This window comes from Pelodiscus sinensis, chromosome 10, assembly GCF_049634645.1.
Source record: "Pelodiscus sinensis isolate JC-2024 chromosome 10, ASM4963464v1, whole genome shotgun sequence".
Lineage (NCBI taxonomy): Eukaryota > Metazoa > Chordata > Testudines > Trionychidae > Pelodiscus > Pelodiscus sinensis.
The window spans coordinates 18,878,895-18,898,050 of record NC_134720.1 but is presented as its reverse complement, the minus strand read 5'-3'; the positions used below and the strand labels follow the sequence as shown (position 1 = coordinate 18,898,050).

The window sequence follows — 19,156 nt, the reverse complement described above, 5'->3', positions numbered from 1 at the left end:
TCTATGAGTTTCTGACAACCACGATGAGTGCGTGTGGCTCCACATTCCACAACACCTGAAGTACATAACTTCACCATCACCTTTAAATCTACTGCATGATAAGCATTGTTGTCAAGTCACTCAATTGCATCATTCGAACAACCCATATGTAAAACCCAATATTTAGACAGTCCAGATATTTGAAAGGTTTTCTTTGAAGCCTTGACAAATTATATAGACGACACAAGAGCAGGAGGGACTTTGATACATAATTCTAATGAGAAATTTTCTGGGAGTGGTGGCTAGGACTTAAGATAGCCATCATACACATAACAACTAACTTTAGAGAATATGACTAAATACATCTCTCTCACACACCATTTTTACTTATTACAGTAGACTTCCGATAATCCGGAACCTATGGGACCTAGGTGGTGCCAGATTATCAGATATGCCCGACTATCAGGAGGTACTATAAGGTGGTTATATATATACACAATGTATACATTATATACTGTATATAAAGTGTTCTTAACCCTTTTTATTGTACATACTGTATGCAGTATACTGTAATGTTTTAGTTTTTTAAAGCCTTTTTTACCCTTTTTGCTCAGTTCAGCTGCTGCTGCTGTTACCTTATGACTCATTTTTTGCTGAAGCTCACTCACTAGGCTCTGGTCATTTTGATGCCGGACTATCAGGAGTGCCGGACTACTGGATGCCGGACTATTGGGAGTTTTACTGTACAAGTCATGCTTTGATACTTACAGTTATTGTTCATTTTTTCCTGTACTGTATTCTCTGGATATACAATTCATGACCCTGCAAGTACCTGACTTCAGTGAGAGCACACGCTAATCTGCAGAATTAGGTCTTACCAAAGCTCTGTGTTCCCATATAAAGATGAATAGAAGTTCGCATGTCTGAGTATTTGTTGCATACCAACAACAAGCACAAGTTTTGAAAAAACAAACTGTAGCTCTTCTTAAACTTTATAATCATAATTTCAAAACAGATTATATACTAATAAACCTATTATCCATACATAGAGCCAACTCAGTAGCAAAGAGAAGATATGTCAATATTCCTAATAATCAGAATAATTTTTAATTAATTCTAATGTCCCAAGAAAAGTATATCCTCTGAATATGCTGCAACTTCTGTAGCTTATTCCTATCATATGAAAAGACAGAAGTCAGTTAGTAGCTGGGGATGGTTGAGCTTCTGTGGCATGAAATGTATGGGAGGTCAGACTAGATGATTATGATGGCTCCTTTTGACCTTAAAGTCTATGAGTAAAAACTAAATTTTGCTGGGGTCCATGGATAGTACACATAATTCAAACATGAAAGACATAGTAAGAGACTGGTACATGTAATTATTTAGCCTCTAGTCAATATATAGACAGAAATAAAAATTATTAAACAGTGCATGTTAAAACCCCTCCTTAAAAATCACCCAATGTCTATGATCAATAAAGGATTTTTCACATTTTAAGAAACTCTACTGGTCATAATTGATCAGCAGCTCGTATTTGAAGGACTGTATACTTTTCACAGGTCCTTGTTTTTTACTTTCCCCCCCAAAACATCATTACATTATTTTTAACTCCATCCGCCCCCAAGTTATGTTGGATATAGAGCAAGTCACAGAACTGCTACTTTTACACTAAAATGTGCACATACCTGCCACCACAATCCTCTCTGGAACTTGCATAGTTACACTGGCATTTGAAAGTCCTTCTTGAAAACCTTGCTCAAGGTCAGCATTTGGTGGAGCTACCTTTAATTTTTCTGGTACCCTCATGCGCTGGCTGATCCCTTCAGTGTACTCCATTTCATACTGAATTCGATTAATTTCTGCCATCTCAGCATCCGGGGATGGGAATGCTGCCCCACTCATTCTGAAGAAAGAAAACCAAAAAGCCATGAATTATTAACTGACAGCAAAACTAAACATTAGCTGGGTTTCTTGCTTGATGCACAGTAAAGTGGATACATTTCTCCAATAATTGGACAAGTTTCAGAGCCTCTTGATTGAGCATGCACAGTATTTAATGAGAATAACTGCAATCTAAATTCAAATAGCAAATTTCCCAGCTGCAAAGCACCACATTAATGCCCTATACATCACCCAAATCTCACACTGAGACCGTGAAGGTGGTTTGATGGCCCACTGGTGCCTGTAATTCCTTACCAATATTGGTAAGGTTTCCATGCTAGTCCCTACATATGATAGCACAGAAAGCTACACAGGATGAGTAAAACGTCAGGAGCACGATAAGTTGGTGAAAATCTAGTAATAACAGAAACCCAAGCAATGAGAACACAGAGGCTGTGGCTACTATTTCAGTCTCTAGGATGGAATGGTGACTACAGGCTGTGTGGCAGATAAAGGAAAGGGTCAGGGTCACACATTAGCCTCACAAAATAGCTTGGAGTTGGCAGAGGGGGTGGGGAATTCACTTATATAGAGTACAGTTTAACCAAGAAGGACATTTCTCACCAACAAGCTGTCAAATCAGTTTCAGCAATTTAGACATACTGAATCGATCAAATGGGAGTATTGTAAGAATGCTGGTCTATGTACAAGCCATTTTGTACAAACAAAAGTACAAGCTATTTTGTAAATTTACAAAATAATGTTACTAATATACATCTGATGATATAAAGGCAGTCCCCGAGTTACGCGGATCCGACTTATGTCGGATCCGCAGTTACGAATGGGGCTTTTCTCGCCCCGGAGGACGGGAGTGGCGGGACGCCCAGATGCCCCCGAGGACGGGGGCGGCAGACCGCAGCGTGAGAAAAGCTGCTCCCCGTCTCCCTGGTCTGCAGAGAGACGGGGAGCAAAGCCTTGGAGCACGCCCGCAGCGGGACAGCCCGGGCGCGCTTGAGCTGTCCCCCTGCGGGTGTGCTCCGCGGCTTTGCTCCCCGTCTCCAGACCAGCAGACCAGGGAGATGGGAAGCAAAGCCTCGGAGCACGCCCGCAGGGGGACAGCCCAGGTGCGCTTGGGCTGTCCCGCTGCGGGCGTGCTCCGCGGCTTTGCTCCCTGTCTCCTTGGTCTGACCAGCAGACCAGGGAGATGGGGAGCAAAGCCGCGGAGCAAGCCAGCAGTGGGACAGCCGCGGTGCGCCTGGACTGTCTCGCTGCCTACATGCTCTGCGGCTTTGTTCCACGTCTCCCAGGTCAGCAGACCAGGGAGACGGAGCAAAGCCGTGGAGGACTTGGGCGGTCCCGCCACCCCCGTCTCCCTGGTCTGCTGGAGGGGGGGTGCAGCTAGTGCCCCCCCCCCAGCAGACCAGGCTTTTCTTGCCTATCCCTGGGGTAGAGCAGCTGGGGGCTGCCAGGTTGGTCCCGCAGCGCCGCTCCGGACCAACCCGGCAGCACCCCAGCTGCTCTGCCCCAGACGTACTGATTCAGCCGCTGCTGGTCAGTTTCAGCAGCGGCTGAATCGGGACGCCTGGGGCAGAGCAGCTAGGGGGATGCTGGGTTGCTCCAGTAGCGCCGAGAAGCCGCGCTACTGGAGCAACCCAGCAGCACCCCAGCTGCTCTGCCCCAGGCGTCCCCAAGTCAGCCGCTGCTGAAACTGACCAGCGGCTGACTACAGGAAGCCCAAGGCAGAGTTGCTCTGCCCCAGGGTTCCTGGAATCAGCAGCTGATCAGTTTCAGCAGCAGCTGACTTGGGGACGCCTGGGTTTCTTAAGTTGAATCTGTATGTAAGTCAGAACTGGCGTCCAGATTCAGCCGCGGTTGAAACTCATCAGTTTCAGCAGCGGCTGATGCCAATTCCGACTTACATACAGATTCAACTTAAGAACAAACCTACAGTCCCTATCTTGTACGTAACCCGGGGACTGCCTGTAATCCCAAAAGTGGAAATCCTAGATCTGCCATGAACAGAAGCAGTATGAGTTTCCCCATACTGCCACAACAGAGTATTTCCACTAGGGATGTTAACAAGCATGTAATTCATTAATTGTGTAGTCAACAAAAAATTTTGTTGACTACACAATTAATCAATAAGGGTTAGCACTGCAAGCACGGAGTCCAGCCAGACGGCCAACATAGGTTGCTCCAGGGATGGAGCTGGTTCCCACATTTGGAAAGGAGGATAAGGGACCTGCGGGAGGTGGGGTGCGATCTCCAGTGAACTCAGGGATAGGGCATCAGCCTTTGGCATTAATAACCCTATGGAGTTAATCATGTCACGCTTCCCCCAAATTCTACAGCAGAAACCATCCATCCCAGTCACCGAGCTTGTGCCAGGTCTGGCAACTACCCCTGCTGCAGCTCTGCACTAAGGCTGTGTCTACACTGGCATGAATTTCTGGAAATGCTTAAAACGGAATACTATTCCGTTTTCAGTTTTTCTGGAAAAGGAGCGTCTACATTGGTAGGCTGCTTTTCTGGAAAAGCCCTTTTTCCGGAAAAGCGTCTGTGGCCAATGTAGACGCGCTTTTCCGGAAAAGAGCCTCGATCGCCATTTTCGCAATTGGGGCTTTTTTCCGAAAAAGACTACTGGGCTGTCTACACTGGCCCTTTTCCGGAACAGTGTTCCGGAATAAGGACTTATGCCCGAGCAGGAGCAGAATAGTTTTTCCGGAATAGCGGCTGATTTTGTACAGTAGAGCGTCGTTGCTTTTCCAGAAATTCAAGGGCCAGTGTAGACAGCTCGCAGCTTATTCCGGAAAAGCGGCTGATTTTCCGGAATAAGTGGCCCAGTGTAGACACAGCCTAAGAGTATTTTAGCAGCTGGCGAGCGGGGAGGCAGCCTGCCTCAGTCCAGGGTCATGCTGGGACCCAGGAGCTACCCCACTGTGGCTCTACAGGAAAAGTATTAATGCAGACACACACTGGGGGTAGCTCTCAGGACCTGGCGCGAGCTGGGCTGCCTGCCTGCTGGTTGCCAAACTTTTTTTTACGCAGAGCTGCAGCAGGATTAGCTCCCAGGACATGGTGCAAGCCAGGACTAAGCCAGGCTGCTGGCCAGCCCTCTAAAGAATTTACTGACAGGGCTGTAGGAGGGAGGGGGAAAATGCATGTAGTCGATAGCATTAACCAACTATACTACAGTAAAACTCCAGTGGTCCGGTATCCAATGGTCCAGCACTCCTGATGGTCGGCACCATCTGGAACCCGGAAGTGCTCCGGGCAGCTGAACAATTGGAGCAGCTTTGCCCCCAGCTTCCCCGAGTCAGCCGCTGGTCAGTTTCAGCAGCAGCTGAATTGGGGACGCCTGGGGCAGAGCAGCGGGGGTGTTGCCGGGTTGGTACCGCAGCGCCGAGGGGCACATCTCCCCCCCACTCCACCCCAGACCCGTCGTAGCCCCCCCCTTCCGATAGTCCGGCATATCTGATAATCCGGCACCCCCTGGGTCCTAAAGGTGCTGGATTATTGGAAGTTTACTGTATTACATCCCTAATTTCCACCCTGAGCTGGAGAGGCCTCTCCCAGAGGTAAAAAGGAATTTAGACTTCTTGACCACACTCTCTGGTCTCTGATGAGAATATAATAGATATGGTGGATTTTACAATAGGGATAGTACAGATCCTAGTAGCCCGAATGAGACTCTCCACATATCACATCTTTGATCTAACAACTTTGTGAAAGAAAAAGGATATCTAAACATTTCTATAAAGCTATCAAGCACTGGAATTCAAAGAGAGAGTTTCTTTTAAGACTTGCAGTGAGTTGGGCACCTTTACTTAATTTGTATATTAAATCTCATATAGAGAAGTCAGTGATTACCAATCTGTCATTATATGGAAACAAAGTTATTGATATAATTACTGATATTGTATAGGAGAGATGACTTTCCACATGTCCCATTCATACTCCACCACCAAAATTCATCTCAGACTTTTGTCTTTTGGGTGACTCAAAAAGATAGGTAATTTAACTGTAGTTAGTTTGATTATGCAGCTGACCAGATTAAATGATGAAGTGGAAACAAACATAAGTGTGCCGGTGATAAGAGCCACTTTGAACAAATACAGGGATCCTCAGTGTAATGATGGGGATTCCAAAATACACTATAGCTCTGGCAATTAGAAAAGGAAATCCCACCAATTTGAAAACACATAACACAAGGAGCAGTGATAACCAATTAAATTAATAGGCAGCAGACTGAAAACAAAAAGAAGGGTTTCTTCACACAATGCATAGTCAATCTGTGGAACTCACTGCCAGGGAAGCTGTGAAGGCCAAACTATAACTGGATTAAAAAAAAATTAGGTAAATTAATGGAAGGGAGGTCGCTCAGTGGTTATAAGATAAGATGGTCAGGGAGACAATCCTATGCTCTAGGTCATGGGTGGGGAACCTTTTCCCCCTTTCTGGGGCCACTGATCCAGAGAAAAAGTCATTTGGGGCCACACACAAATAAAAAGCATGGCTATTAAAACTGGGTGGGGAGCCATCTCCGCCCCACCTCCCCAGAGGAGGGAGTATGGTTCTGTGGGCTTCCTCTCATGCTGGGGAGTAAGGTCAGGGGCTCACCTCATTCTATCTGCTTGGCGCTCCTGAAGGGCAATGGAATTGGGGTGCAGAGGCTTGGCTCATTATACCAGCTGGCACTCCTGCCAGGGAGGAGAGTCCGGGTGAGCAGATTGTTCCACTCTGCCTGCCTGGTGCTCCTGCCAGGGAACAGGGTCAGGGAGGAGTGAGTAGGGCTGATTGTCCTGCTCTGCCCAGTGCTCCTGCCAGGGAGCATGGTCTGGCCGTGGGGGCTTACTGCACTTCACCTGCCAGTTCTCTTACTAGATTGTGGGGTCTGGCCACAGGTCAGATGAATTTAAGCAAGGGGCTTGATCTGGCTCACAGGCTGTAAGTCCACCACCTCAGCTATAAGTGTCCCAAGTCCTTTCTCTGCCAGTTGCTGGGAATGGTTGACAGAAGAGGGATCACTTGATAATTGCCCTGTTCTGCTCATTCCCTTTGAAGCATCTGGCAATGGACACTGTCAGACAGGATACTAGACTAGCTGGACAGCAGCTCTCACTCAGTATGGCCATTCTTATAGTTATGTCTTATATGTTTATATTTAAAACCTCACAAACTTCCTGCAGGTTGTTCACAATTGCAATACAGGAGGTCCCTGAGATGCGACCGCCCAAGTTCTGACCCCCTGCACTTACAACCATTTTTGTAAGTGCGGAAGGGGCTCTAAACCCCCAACTTATATCCTTGGGCTGCATTTACGATGGTGCTCGGCCCCTACCGTAAATGCAGGTTCGAGTTATGACACCTCTGACTTGCAACACTTCCTCTGGAACCAATGTGTCGCAAGTCGGGAACCTCTTATAGAAGGGCATGTCAGAAGTCAAAAATCAGGAGCAGAAGTGTATCAGTAGTTCATCAACAGGTGCTCACCAGTTGCTCAAGCTGCTCTGCTGCACTTAAATGCATAACTTTGGCCTTTTGCTCCGCCACACCCTTTTACAATAAGCTAGTCTGATGTATTGTGTTCAAAGTACATACTTCCTTCTGAGATTCTCACATCCCTGAAAGCCATGGACAATTCAGGCAGTAGAAGCAGTAAAGCATCTTAAGATCTTTTGGGATGAGAGTTCCTATGCAAACAAAAGTATTAATTTTAACAAGAACTTAAAAATACCAGCAGTATCCTATGGCAACACCCTTGTTGAGTGGCCATGTTCTATTAAGTGTTGCATATACTAGATACATTCTATAAGACTTCACTAACCTCCCTAGAGGCGAGTCACTGCTTGTTCTTTTGCTCATTTTGAAATATATGCACAGCTATAATTTTGTAATCAAATATCACTACGCTGCAGCACAGTTTACTCTGAAACACAGTAACGTTTGGATCTGTTTTTGTACATAAGACAGCATGACAACTGCTTTTCCAGCTGTAAAAACAAACAAACAAACATCATTAGAAGAGTCAACTTTAATAATTCTAAATATTCATGGTTTCATAATGTGAGTCTGGCAGTAATTGCCAAGCATCTACAGATATAATACTTCAATATGATCACATGCTTCTTAGAATTCAGACATGGCAGAAGAGAAAAAATAGTGAGATTTCAACTGCTATATCTTTACAATAATGAAATTTGCTTATTAAAATAGAGGTATACGTGTAGGGAGGAAAGGAGAGGAGGTCCATAATAAAAGATGTTGCTCCATATTAGAAGCAGAACAGTTAGCAAACGTAAGGCCGAGATTCTGCAGTCTGTTTCACAGTAGGAAGATTCCTGCACTTATTCAGAATCCTAAGGCAAGGGTGGGTAACCGTTTTAGGGTCAGGGCCACTGACACACAGATAAAAAACAGTTGGGGTCACACACAAACCTTAGGTTCCCCACCATGTCCTAAGGCATGTCTACACTGAACCTGAGTGAGGCTTCCAGCCTGGGTAGACAAACCTCTGCTAGCATGCTAAAAATAGCTGCACGTGCCCAGGTGGTTAAACTGAGCCTCCACTGGTGCTACAATGTCCACACACATTTGTTTTTTAGCATGCTAGTATGAGTCGCACAAGCACAAATCTGTCTAGGAGGCTTGTTTTTGCTTGCAGTGTAGATAGCCTTAGTGACCGCAATGGCACTTCTACAGAGCAGTTTTCAGGACTGAGGTTCAAGTCAGAAGATGAAGAGTCCAATTCCACTACTGACTCTCAGTGTGACCTTTCATAGACCTGTACCTCAGATTCTGTCGTGTTAAATAGAGACAATATTTAAATCAATTCTGTAAGGCACATTTGATCTTAATATAATAAAAAAAATTTCACTACAGTAAAACTCCGATGGTCCAGCACTATCAGGAACCCGGAAGTGCTCCGGGCAGCCGGACCATTGGAGCTGCTCTGCCCCCAGCTTCCCCTATTCAGCCGCTGCTAAAACTGACCAGCGGCTGAATCTGGGAAGCCGGAGGCAGAGCAGCTGGTGCGCTGCCGGGTAGGTCCCATAGCGTTGCCCCTCGGGGCTGCGGGACCAACCGGGCAGCACCCCAGGTGTCCCCGATTCAGCTGCTGCTGAAACTGACCAGCGGCTGACTCCAGGAAGCCAGAGGCAGAGTTGCTCTGCCCCGGGCTTCCTGGAATCAGCCGCTGATCAGTTTCAGCAGCGTCTGAATCAGGGACACCTGGGGCAGAACAGCTGGGGTGCTGTCAGGTTGGTCCGGTAGTGCCGACCCTTGGCGCTGCGAGACCAACCCGGCAGCACCCCAGCTGCTCTTGGGGCGCCTGGAGCAGGGCAGCTGGGGTGCTGCTGGGTTGGTCCTGCAGCGCTGCACCTCGGCACTGTGGGACCAACCCAGCAGCCCCCCAGCTGCTCTACCCCAGGCATCCTGATTCAGCCGCCGCTGAAACTGACCAGCGGCTGACTCCAGGAAGCCCGGGGCAGAGCAGCTCTGCCTCGGGCTTCCTGGAGTCAGCCACTGATCAGTATCAGCAGCGGCTGACTTGGGGACACCTGGGGCAGAGCAGCTGGGGTGCTGCCGGGTTGGCCCAGTAGCGCCGAGGAGTGGTGCTGCGGGACCAACCCAGCAGCACCCGAGCTGCTCTGCCCCAGGCGTCCCCAAGAGCAGCTGTGGTGCTGCCGGGTTGGTCTCGCAGTGCCAAGGGTCGGCGCTACCGGACCAACCCGGCAGCACTCCAGCTGTTCTGCCCCAGGCGTCTCCGATTCAGCCGCTGCTGGTCAGTTTCAGCAGCGGCTGAATCAAGGACGCCTGGGGCAGAGCCGGACTATCGGAAGGGGGGGGCTATGAGGGGTCTGGGGTGGCATCCACCCCCACTCCAGACCCCTCATAGCTCCCCCTTCTGATAGTCCGGCATATCTGATAATCCGCCACACCCTGGGTCCCAAAGGTGCCGGATTATCGGAAGTTTACTGTACTACCAAGACATTCAAATTGAAAGCACAAAATAGAAAAATAAAATTCTTAGCTCTTTTATGATAACTGAAAAGCTAATTGTCACGATCAACACAAAATCTGAGTGGTTGAACAGTACTCAAAGTAAACATTTTCGTGCATTATTTTGACTAGACAAAATATTTTACACAAGTCATTAGCAACAAATTAGGGCAGAAAGGGAGTTTTAAGGTGACATTTACAGAAGTTAGTGGTAGTAAAGGTGGGAGAGAATGAAAGTTTGAAAGAGAAAAATTATCGCAAATAAGAACAAGATTGCAGAATATTTGGGAAAGGATGGAGAAAGCCAATCAGAGAGTGCACACAGAACTATAAATGGGAAAACCAGGAGTGCTACTTTGAATGGAATTTGGAGATGAAGATGAATCAAGTAGATCAAGGAAACAGGGACACAACATGATGCTGACTTCTCGGAATTGGAAAGTAGAGTGCATTTGGGGATGTAAAATCCTGATTCATCAGTTAACCGGTTAAATGTCAGGTTAACTGGTTAAACTTTAGATTAACTGACTAAGATGGATCCCAGCCCCACGGGAGCAGCCTCCAGCCCCATGGGCGGGGTGGGCTGCTGGAGTAGTCCCTGTCAGTGCTGCTGGGCTGAAGCAGCCCCCTCTTACTGCTACCTCCAGTTAATCAGTTAACTAGTTAAACATTATGTTTAACTGATTAACTAATTAAATGGGATTTTACATAGCAAAGTTGGGCACTATGATATGGCAATTGCTAGACACAGACAAGAGAGATGAGGGAGAGAAAAAGTTTGTCATAAATGACATGACAGTTTTAGACTCTGGAAGCAAAGTTAGAAGGATGTATTATGGGCCACAGAGAATTGTTTAACTGTCAAGAGAATCAGTCACTGAAACAGTCAGAATTAGAAGTTATGACATAACAAAGCACTCTGAAGGTGTTTGGAGGGGGATGCAGAGCTACATGTCATCTGCACACATGGGGTAAATACTGAAATGCATTCATCGTGAAATATGTGTCAAATCTATTCATGCACATCACCTCTTCACATCAGGTATATGAAAGGAATGAAAAAGTGTTAGCAAGGTTTTGGGTTCCTACATTCATTATGTAATGAATGCAAGGGAGACAATGCCACTATCAGCAGCAAGAGGCAGCTTTACAAAGCAAAAAAATGTATTTTTCTGGGAGAAGATGGGCATTGTAAAATTAGCATAAAGAAGAAAAAAGTCTTTAGTTTGCCAAGCAGTTACTTTGAACTATTCAGGTTGTCCCTGAAAGGCAACACTTCAAATAAAGCTGCAGACAGAATGACAACTACTGAAGTTAAAACAGAGAAAAAAAAAACACACCCATTCATTGGGCCCGAGCCTAAGAGAACACTGGTATCACAACATTGTTTTTTTGCAGAATATGTTCCGATTTACAGAGACATAAATCAGAGGGAAAAAATAGGTCCAGTAGGTTAGAGGACTACATAAATACTAACTGCTCAGATCTCATAATTTTAGAAGACATTTTAAATTACTTTGTGGATAATTAGAGCCCCACAATGTAGATATATTCTTAATGTTTAAGGCCTTTCAGAAGTGCTGTTGGGGCATGTGAAAGCAGCATCCCCTATTAAGCTTATAGATTTTAAATAAAATAATGCGGACTGAAAAAAAATGGAAACTCCTAGGGAGGGATGGGATGCTGGCAGCACAGACAACGAGCCAGTTGAGGATATAAAAGATAGTAGAGAGGCACAAGGAAAGTGAAAATGCGGGGGAGGGGGCGGGAGCACACTGGGGGGTAGGCAGTGAAAGCGAGTGGATGCAGCTGGGGGTTATAACGGGCAAAGGGGCAAAAAACGGGGGTGGGCACAACAGGCGGCTAGAAATGGCAGGGGTAAGGCTGGGGGCGGTAGCTGGGAGGGGCTACAGCAGGTGGGAGGGCTGGGGGTAGTAGCTACAGGGAGGTGGCTGGGGGCTGTAGCAGGTGGGGGAGAGGCAGCGAGCTGGAGCAATTAGGGCGAGGCTGGGGGGTGTAGCTGTAGCAGGCGGGGGTTCGGCTGTTGGCCTACAGCAGCGGGGCAGACTAGGGGGATATTGCTGGGGGACCCCGTCGGGACCTTCCCACCCAAGCTACGGGGCAGGAGGAACAGGCCTCAGCGTTACCGACTCACCCAGAGGCCGGCGGGAAGCGCCTAGCAGGCCCCTCGCGCGCTCTGGACGCTCAGGGGCTCGCGCTCAGGAATAAGGAAACGCTGTGCGGCCCGGTCCGGCCCGGCTAGACGGAAAAACGGACCGAATTGTCCCCATCGAGGCACCGTACCCGCCGCTGAGCCGAGACTTGTAACGTCACGTGACCTAAGAAGGGCGGAAGTGACTCTCTATGACGCTTCACCTGGGAGAGGGCCATGTGGAGGCCATCTTTACTGTGGTCAGCCCAGCCGTGAGCGCTAAGCAGCGGTGTTTTTGTGATGCTACTGTAATAATCGGGGCCGCAAGCTCATAGCTACATACACTGTGTCCTGTGCAGTGTTCGGTGACAATGCTGAGTGAATGCCCTTAATGTGCAGCATGCATAGCTCATATTTACCTATTAACCAGCCGCGTGCACACACATTTGTACTAGAACATTAATTCCATCAGGCCAATGGTCCTCAGCACTGCAGCAGCATGGCCTAATGGGAAGAGTACTAGCCAAGGCTGCGGGACTCTAGGCGTCTAGTCCTAGCTTTGCCTGAGCTGCTGTTAGGGTTGCCATATGATTTCAACAAAAATACCTGAAACACCTGACATTATATTACATCTTATTTAGAAAATACGGACATTTATATTTTCTCAATTTGTTTCCCAAACAGAAAGCTCAAATACTGGATTGTCCAGTTCAAAACTGGACATCTGGCAACCCTAGATGCTTTGTGGTTTTACTAACCACTGCACCTTTGCCCTGCTTGTTTCTTTTCATAATCCTGTATTTGTCCTGTCTCCAGATTCAGAACTTTCTAGGTCAGTGTTTCTCAAACTGTGCTCTGCAGCACATGGGTGTGCCCCTGAAAAAAACAGGTTCAAAATGGCTGCCCTTAAAGGGGCAGGTGACTTTTTTTTTCTCTCAATAACTTACCCCCGAACTCTTTTTTTTTTTTTTTGTGCTCAACAAAAAATCTTTGGTGTTTCTCATAAAAAAAAAAGTATTGTTTGGTGTTCCTTGGTCTTAAAAAAGAAATACTGCTCTAGGTCTCTTCCTCAGTGTTAGTAGAGACTTAGCACAGAGGCCCTGATACGGTTGCCACCATACAAATACCTTTCAAAATATCCACATAGTATTTATCAATAATATAATAAAATTACTAACAGAATATATTAAGATACTAGTTAATATTACTACTGCTAACAGAACAGTAATTCAGTACTAAGGTTATTCACATGGGTCTTGATTTTGCAGTGCAAAATGAATGGGACAACACAGGTGCAGGGGTCCTACTAGCTTGCACTGCACAACCATAGCCAAAGTAATGGTCCTAGCTGATGTCTGCCCACTCTTTAGCCAGATTTAGCTACCAACTTTGGCAGCATATTCACATACTTTTGCCAATTTTCTTAGTTAAAATGATTTAAAAAAAGTACAACCTCAGATGACTTAATTTCTCCCTATTGCAGAACACATACCCCCTTATATACTGTTAAAAAGCTGAAACACAGGCCACTGAACCTTAAAATCACATAATTTTTACTATCTTCTTGGTTGTCTTCCGACTTTCATTTCTAACTTGATTTTAGCAGCTGCTATCTTGTGATATGCAACAACTAGAAATCAACTGTAAATATCAAATAATATATTACCCTAAGGCTGCATTCCACTGCCAATGCAATACTCCCAGTGAGTTCCGTGGGAGCTGAACTGGACCCTTAATCTTTAAGTCTAGCATCACGAGAATATTACATGTGGATGCCCAGACCCACAAAGGCATTTAGATTCCTAACTTCCATTGAAAGTTAGGAGCCTAAATGCCTTTGTGGATCTGGGCCTGAAAGACTGTTGCAAAGGGCACTTTTACAGTAGTTTTTGGCTTTCTGGAACAATAAACGTTTCCAAATACTGGATTATCAACAAGGAGTTCTCTGGCACCTTAGAGATGAACAGATTTATGAGGTCATAGCTTTCATGGGTAACACCCACTTTATCAGATAATTCAACTCATCAGATGAAATGGGTTTTATCCATGAAAGCTCATGACTTAATAATCTGTTAGTCTCGAAAGGTACATCTACACAGCCAGTGTTATTTCTGAAGAACTAACATTATTCTGAAATAACATAGTCTGTGTCTACACTACAAGCAGTTATTTTGATAATGTCAAAACTCTTCCTCCGACTTCCTGCTGAGTAGACAGCGCCAAAAGCCAAAATAAACTATTTTGACTTAAGCTATGCAATTGATGTAGCTGAAGTTGCATAGGTTATTTGGGCATTAGCCCTGCTGTGTAGACATGCCCTAAGGTGACTCCTCATTGTTTTTACATCTACCGTTCTGAGTCATTCTGAGTTAATTCTGAAAAAATTAAAATCAAACTACAGGATAATGGAAAAACAGGCACTCTAACTATTGACTTTTAAATTTGAAATATGCATTGGCATCTTTGTTAAAGTGGGCAAAATACAGCAATCTTTGAACATTTGACTCTATTTCTGATTATGAAGTTGTGAATAGTTATTTAATCTTGAAGGTATCTTTTCTGAAACTTTAACTGAGGAAAAGCAATTCCATTTTTTAAACAGACTGTGCAAATTAATGTTGACTTTACAAAAAGCCAATATTTTTTAATTAATCAGAAATCAGGAAAGAGAGTAAGTATAACACAAATAACTCAGCAATGTCTTTAATTCCTGATCACTCCTCTCATTCAGCCAGTAAAAAGGATGAAGTTTCTTTAAACACCTTATTTGCAAAATGCATAAATATTTCCACCTGAGAAGGCAACAATTTTTTAAAAATGAACTTAAAATGAACATACCAGATAGTCTTTTAAATTAGGTTTTAAATTAGTTAAGTACTTCTAAATGCTTTCCCGCTAAACACCGTATTTCTTAGGATTTCTGAATGGTCACAAGACTCCAGTTAAGGCTTATATTCTGAGAACTTCTGCTGCAGGATGTACAATTATTCAATTGTTTGTGTTTTACCATTTTTACTTTGTTGTCCAACCTGAAAATTGTGATTTAAAAAAGGGAGTTCTGCAAAAAAAATGGGTAGTCGCTATAGCTCCATTAATGGATTTTAATCAGAAGACATGCTATTAAATGTTGGAATATTTTTATTTATGCATACATTTTGGCAAGGAGGGAAAGAAATCAGTTCAATTAGCTTTCCATGTATAGCCAGAACTATTTACTTGGTCGTGTTTAATGAAGGGATCATTTTTCCTATTCTTTTTTGATTATTAGCTCATTATTTCTGATTGTCCATAGTGTGACATACTAACACTTTTCTCTTTAGCAGCTTTCCCCACAAAGCTCTCTGCAGACATTAGCTAACTCATCCTCACAACCCTCAGTGATAAGAAAGTGAAATGATTTTGATTTATATATCAGGCAATTGACGCATAAAGATTTCTTTAAGGCCAACATTTTCAAAAAATGGCCTATGATTGTGGGGGCCCAATTTGAAACATGCAGGTTTGATTTTCAGAGGGTCTGAACACTTGCAGTTGCATTAACTGAAACTGGAGTTGAGAGTGCTTATCACTTCTTAAGAAGAGTCTCAAGCTGGGCAACCAAATATTTTGGGCAACATGACTTGTCCAAAGCCACATGGTAAGGCTACTTCTACATTGTAGTCTTCTTCCGGAAAAACTTATGCTAATGAAGCTTGGAGTGGAATATCATCACACTTCATTTGCATAATTAATTAGAAGCTGTTTTTGTGCAAGAGGCTTTTGCGCAAAAAAGAGCTGTGTAGACGGCTCCTTTTTGCGCAAAAACCCCTTCTTCCACAAGAGCCATTCTGCCTGAAAAAAAGAGAAAGAACCGCTCTTGTGCACGAGGGGTATTTTGCGCAAAAACTTCTTGCGCAAAAACAGTGCCTCATTTATTATACAAATGAGGCACAGTGATAGTCCATGCTTCGCCTTATTTGTATATTTTTTGCACAAGAGGGGACAGTGTAGACATAGCTTTAGTGTGCATCTGGTGATGCTGTATTTATCCTCGCCCTAATAATGAGCAGTTTTTAAAAGAAATGGTGGGTATTTTCCTGTATTTACAGTAGAATTTAGGATTTAGTAAAAAACCCATGATATATGATTGTCACATTTGAAGACATAAGCAGATCTGAAGGAAAGATTTTTATACCTCCGCACCTTCTCAGCAGCAGCATATATATGCTCAGAGTATTTTATAAAATGTCATATTCTGAATTGTGTTTTGCAAACAGAAGAACTGCAATATATTCAAGGGAAAAAATCTTCACTATTCAGTCAATTAATGTAAATGCTATGTTTTAATTAGCTTCATCAGGTGATCCTGAGAAAACTGTTTCTAGTTATATTAACAGAGAAAATTACAATATTTAAACAAACATACTGGAAATATTTTACCACAAATAAATATAAAATATTTTGCTTACAAAAATAGGACTCAGTGAGAAATCTGTTTCTTCAAATGACTTCTAGACCCTGCATTTAAAAAGATGCATTAAAACTTGTCCAATTAATTTGGCTTTATCTACAAGTCTAAATAACTGAACTGGAATACTGATATTTGTGTGCAAGAATTAATAGTTATTGACTTTTTATATGTCAACAAATTTTAAATAGTGCAGCAAGTGCAATATCATATATATATAAAAAAATCAGAGCTACAGTTTTTATATAAATTAAATGACTAAATAAAAGTGCTTATCAAGTATTTAAGTCCACTTACATTTGAAGTCACTGGTATAAATTAGTGCCAGATAATATCATTTAAATATCACTCATAACAAATATTTTATTGTAGATACTTTCACCTGACTAGATCGACTAGGAGGTTTTATTTGTTCATGATAAATATTTTAATGTTTCAAATACTTCATAAAATGTGTAGATTTTATGTTTCTTTCTGCAGTGCACTTTTAAAAAGATTTATAACTGAAGGCTTGTGTTCATTCTTTAACACCATGGGAGCTCTTAAATAACAGATTATCCACAGTCCACCTAAATCCCAGATGCAATTATGACATTTTAGTTAATTTTACTTCAATGGAAACCAAGATATCTAGTAATAATTAGGACCAATAGTACTGTAAGCTTCTGAAGCATTTAATCATTTTGCAGGTTTGGGCATTAAGGGTCTGTTTCAAAATCCACAGACGCCAACAGCAGTCTTCTCACTGATCCCAGTGGACTTTGAATCAGGCCCAAGATCATGCAAAAGAACAGCTAACACAAGTCACATTTGTATTCTGTATGAGGCTGACTAGTCAGACAAGGCACAGCATAGATTCTCTTTTCTGGTTAGTTAAGAAACATTGTTCCGCGAGAACATGGCACTTCTCCATCCTCTCTTAAAAAGACAGAGTCTATTTTGCAGCTTATTTTCCTCGACCAATTCTGGCGGAGCTTCTTTTTTTTTTTGACAAATTTTACCCTGGCAACCTAGGGTTTCCTTGAAATTCTATTATGCTGAAAAGGGTTCCATGGCCAAATAAAATTGGGAAACACTGATCTAGATAGAAAAGTATATTTAAAAATACACTGAGAATATTTTCCTATTAAACCTCATTTCTTATTGTGCTAGGGTTTCTTCTGAAATGATATCCACTTTGAACACTGAAAATCTGATGTCAAGTGTTGTAATTATAGCATGTAAATTGTCCTGCAATTAGAAAACAAAGCTGTGGTACTAAGTAGCATTCACTTGTTCCATGAAAAAGATGGCAAGGTATAGTTTGACCATAAACAGGCAGATTAGAAATGACACAATTCAAAAGTTGTACACAGTTCTGTAGCCACATTGATACCAGAATATTGGAGAGACCAGTGGATGAGATAATATATTTTTTATTGGACCAACTTCCATTAGTGACATAAGCTTTCAAGCTTACATAGCTCTCTTCTTCAGGTCTCACTGTGCAAGTTTGTCTCTCTCACTCAGAGAAGTTGGTCCAATAAAATATATTACATCACACACCTTGTTTTACAGTTCAGAAGATGAAGATCTGTAGGACTGCCGTTACAACAGCCTTCTCCACGAAAGTGCTTTACAAGTTGCTTAGAAAAAAAAATTAAAGTGCTGCACTAGCTCAACATAGTGCTACACTGGCATTTTAGAGCTCATTGTCCAGAAACAGTTTGGCTTTGGAAAAAAGCATTCTGAATCGATAGGCTATTTCTGTCTCTCAGTCTGGTCTCTTCATGCAGACCTGACAGCGGCTGATGATATTTTCCAGTTCCCCTGCTTTCAAACTCTGTGGTAAAGGCTCCCTAAAAGAAAGAGAACAACACATTTACTTTACTTCTAAAATAAAAGTAGTGGGAGTTCTATTTTTCACTTTTGTCCCTGCCTCTCTTATAGTTTAGCCAACCTCACCAGAGCATGTGTCACAGGGACTCCCTAAAGTAAGCTGCTTTTGAGACAAAGTGTGTGTGTGTTTATGGGGTGGCAGAGGAGTGCCACAATTCCATCATTGCTATTTAGACTGTTAGGGTCTAATTCAAAGACCAAATATTTTCATTGAGGTTTGGGTCCAGGCTTTAGATCTCCTGTTTTTAAAAATCTGTTCTAATGTTCTTAAGCAAAAAGAGAATGGCAGTATCAACACTGCAAGTGACAAGACTGGGACACAACCATTAGCTGCCTTGAAGTGTGTGTTAGGATAGAGTGAGCGTATTCTGACAGTGCGGCCCTCAAGAGCACAGTGATGTGTACAGCAACACTTTGTGGATTTGCCTAGGCTTGCCCTGAATGTGTACAAGATGACCACAAGGCATACAGTACAGACCAAGAAAAGATGGAGGAAATATAAAGGACACATTCTTGAAATATTTTATGGTTGTAGGAAGAAATATAAAAAGCTTTCTGGAATATATGAACCTGGAAAATACTCACTTTTTCCCCATATCAAAATTTAGCACAAAGGGGCCAAATTCTGCATTTATGTACACCTTGAAAATCCCACTGAAATGGCTGGGATTTGTACTGGGTGGAGATCAGTACATAATTAGGACCAAGTGCATTTTGCCTTACTTGCTTCTCTCCAGAAAATTCACCATTGACATAAGTAGGGGAAATGGCTGAAGATAATGTAATTGCACTTTCTTATATTAATGGTGAACATTTCC

At 43.4% G+C, this 19,156-nt stretch overlaps 2 protein-coding genes across 16 annotated transcripts in view; both read right to left on the bottom strand.

The window, feature by feature from the left end:
* Nucleotides 1–12,207, bottom strand: part of MFF (mitochondrial fission factor) — a 48,906-nt gene extending 36,699 nt beyond the window's left edge. For 4 of the 13 annotated variants that reach the window (XM_006119898.4, XM_075937594.1, XM_006119892.4 and 1 more), the window contains exons 1-3: nt 12,017–12,206; nt 7,688–7,853; nt 1,665–1,882 (exon numbers count right to left, since the gene is read on the bottom strand). In XM_006119898.4, the coding sequence (XP_006119960.1) occupies nt 1,665–1,882; nt 7,688–7,725 (256 nt within the window). In that variant the 5' untranslated portion in view covers nt 7,726–7,853; nt 12,017–12,206. Of the gene's footprint in view, nt 1–1,664; nt 1,883–6,480; nt 6,618–7,353; nt 7,554–7,687; nt 7,854–12,016 lie in introns of those variants that run through there. The other 9 variants (XM_006119891.4, XM_014571939.3, XM_075937592.1 and 6 more) reach the window with 8 other exon arrangements.
* A 4,109-nt stretch (nt 12,208–16,316) lies between these two features.
* COL4A3 (collagen type IV alpha 3 chain) overlaps nt 16,317–19,156 on the bottom strand; it is a 149,644-nt gene continuing 146,804 nt past the window's right edge. For all 3 annotated transcript variants that reach the window (XM_075937589.1, XM_075937588.1, XM_075937590.1), the window contains one exon: nt 16,317–18,298. In XM_075937589.1, coding sequence (XP_075793704.1) covers nt 18,214–18,298 — 85 coding nt within the window. In that variant the 3' untranslated portion in view covers nt 16,317–18,213. The remainder of the gene's footprint in view (nt 18,299–19,156) is intronic.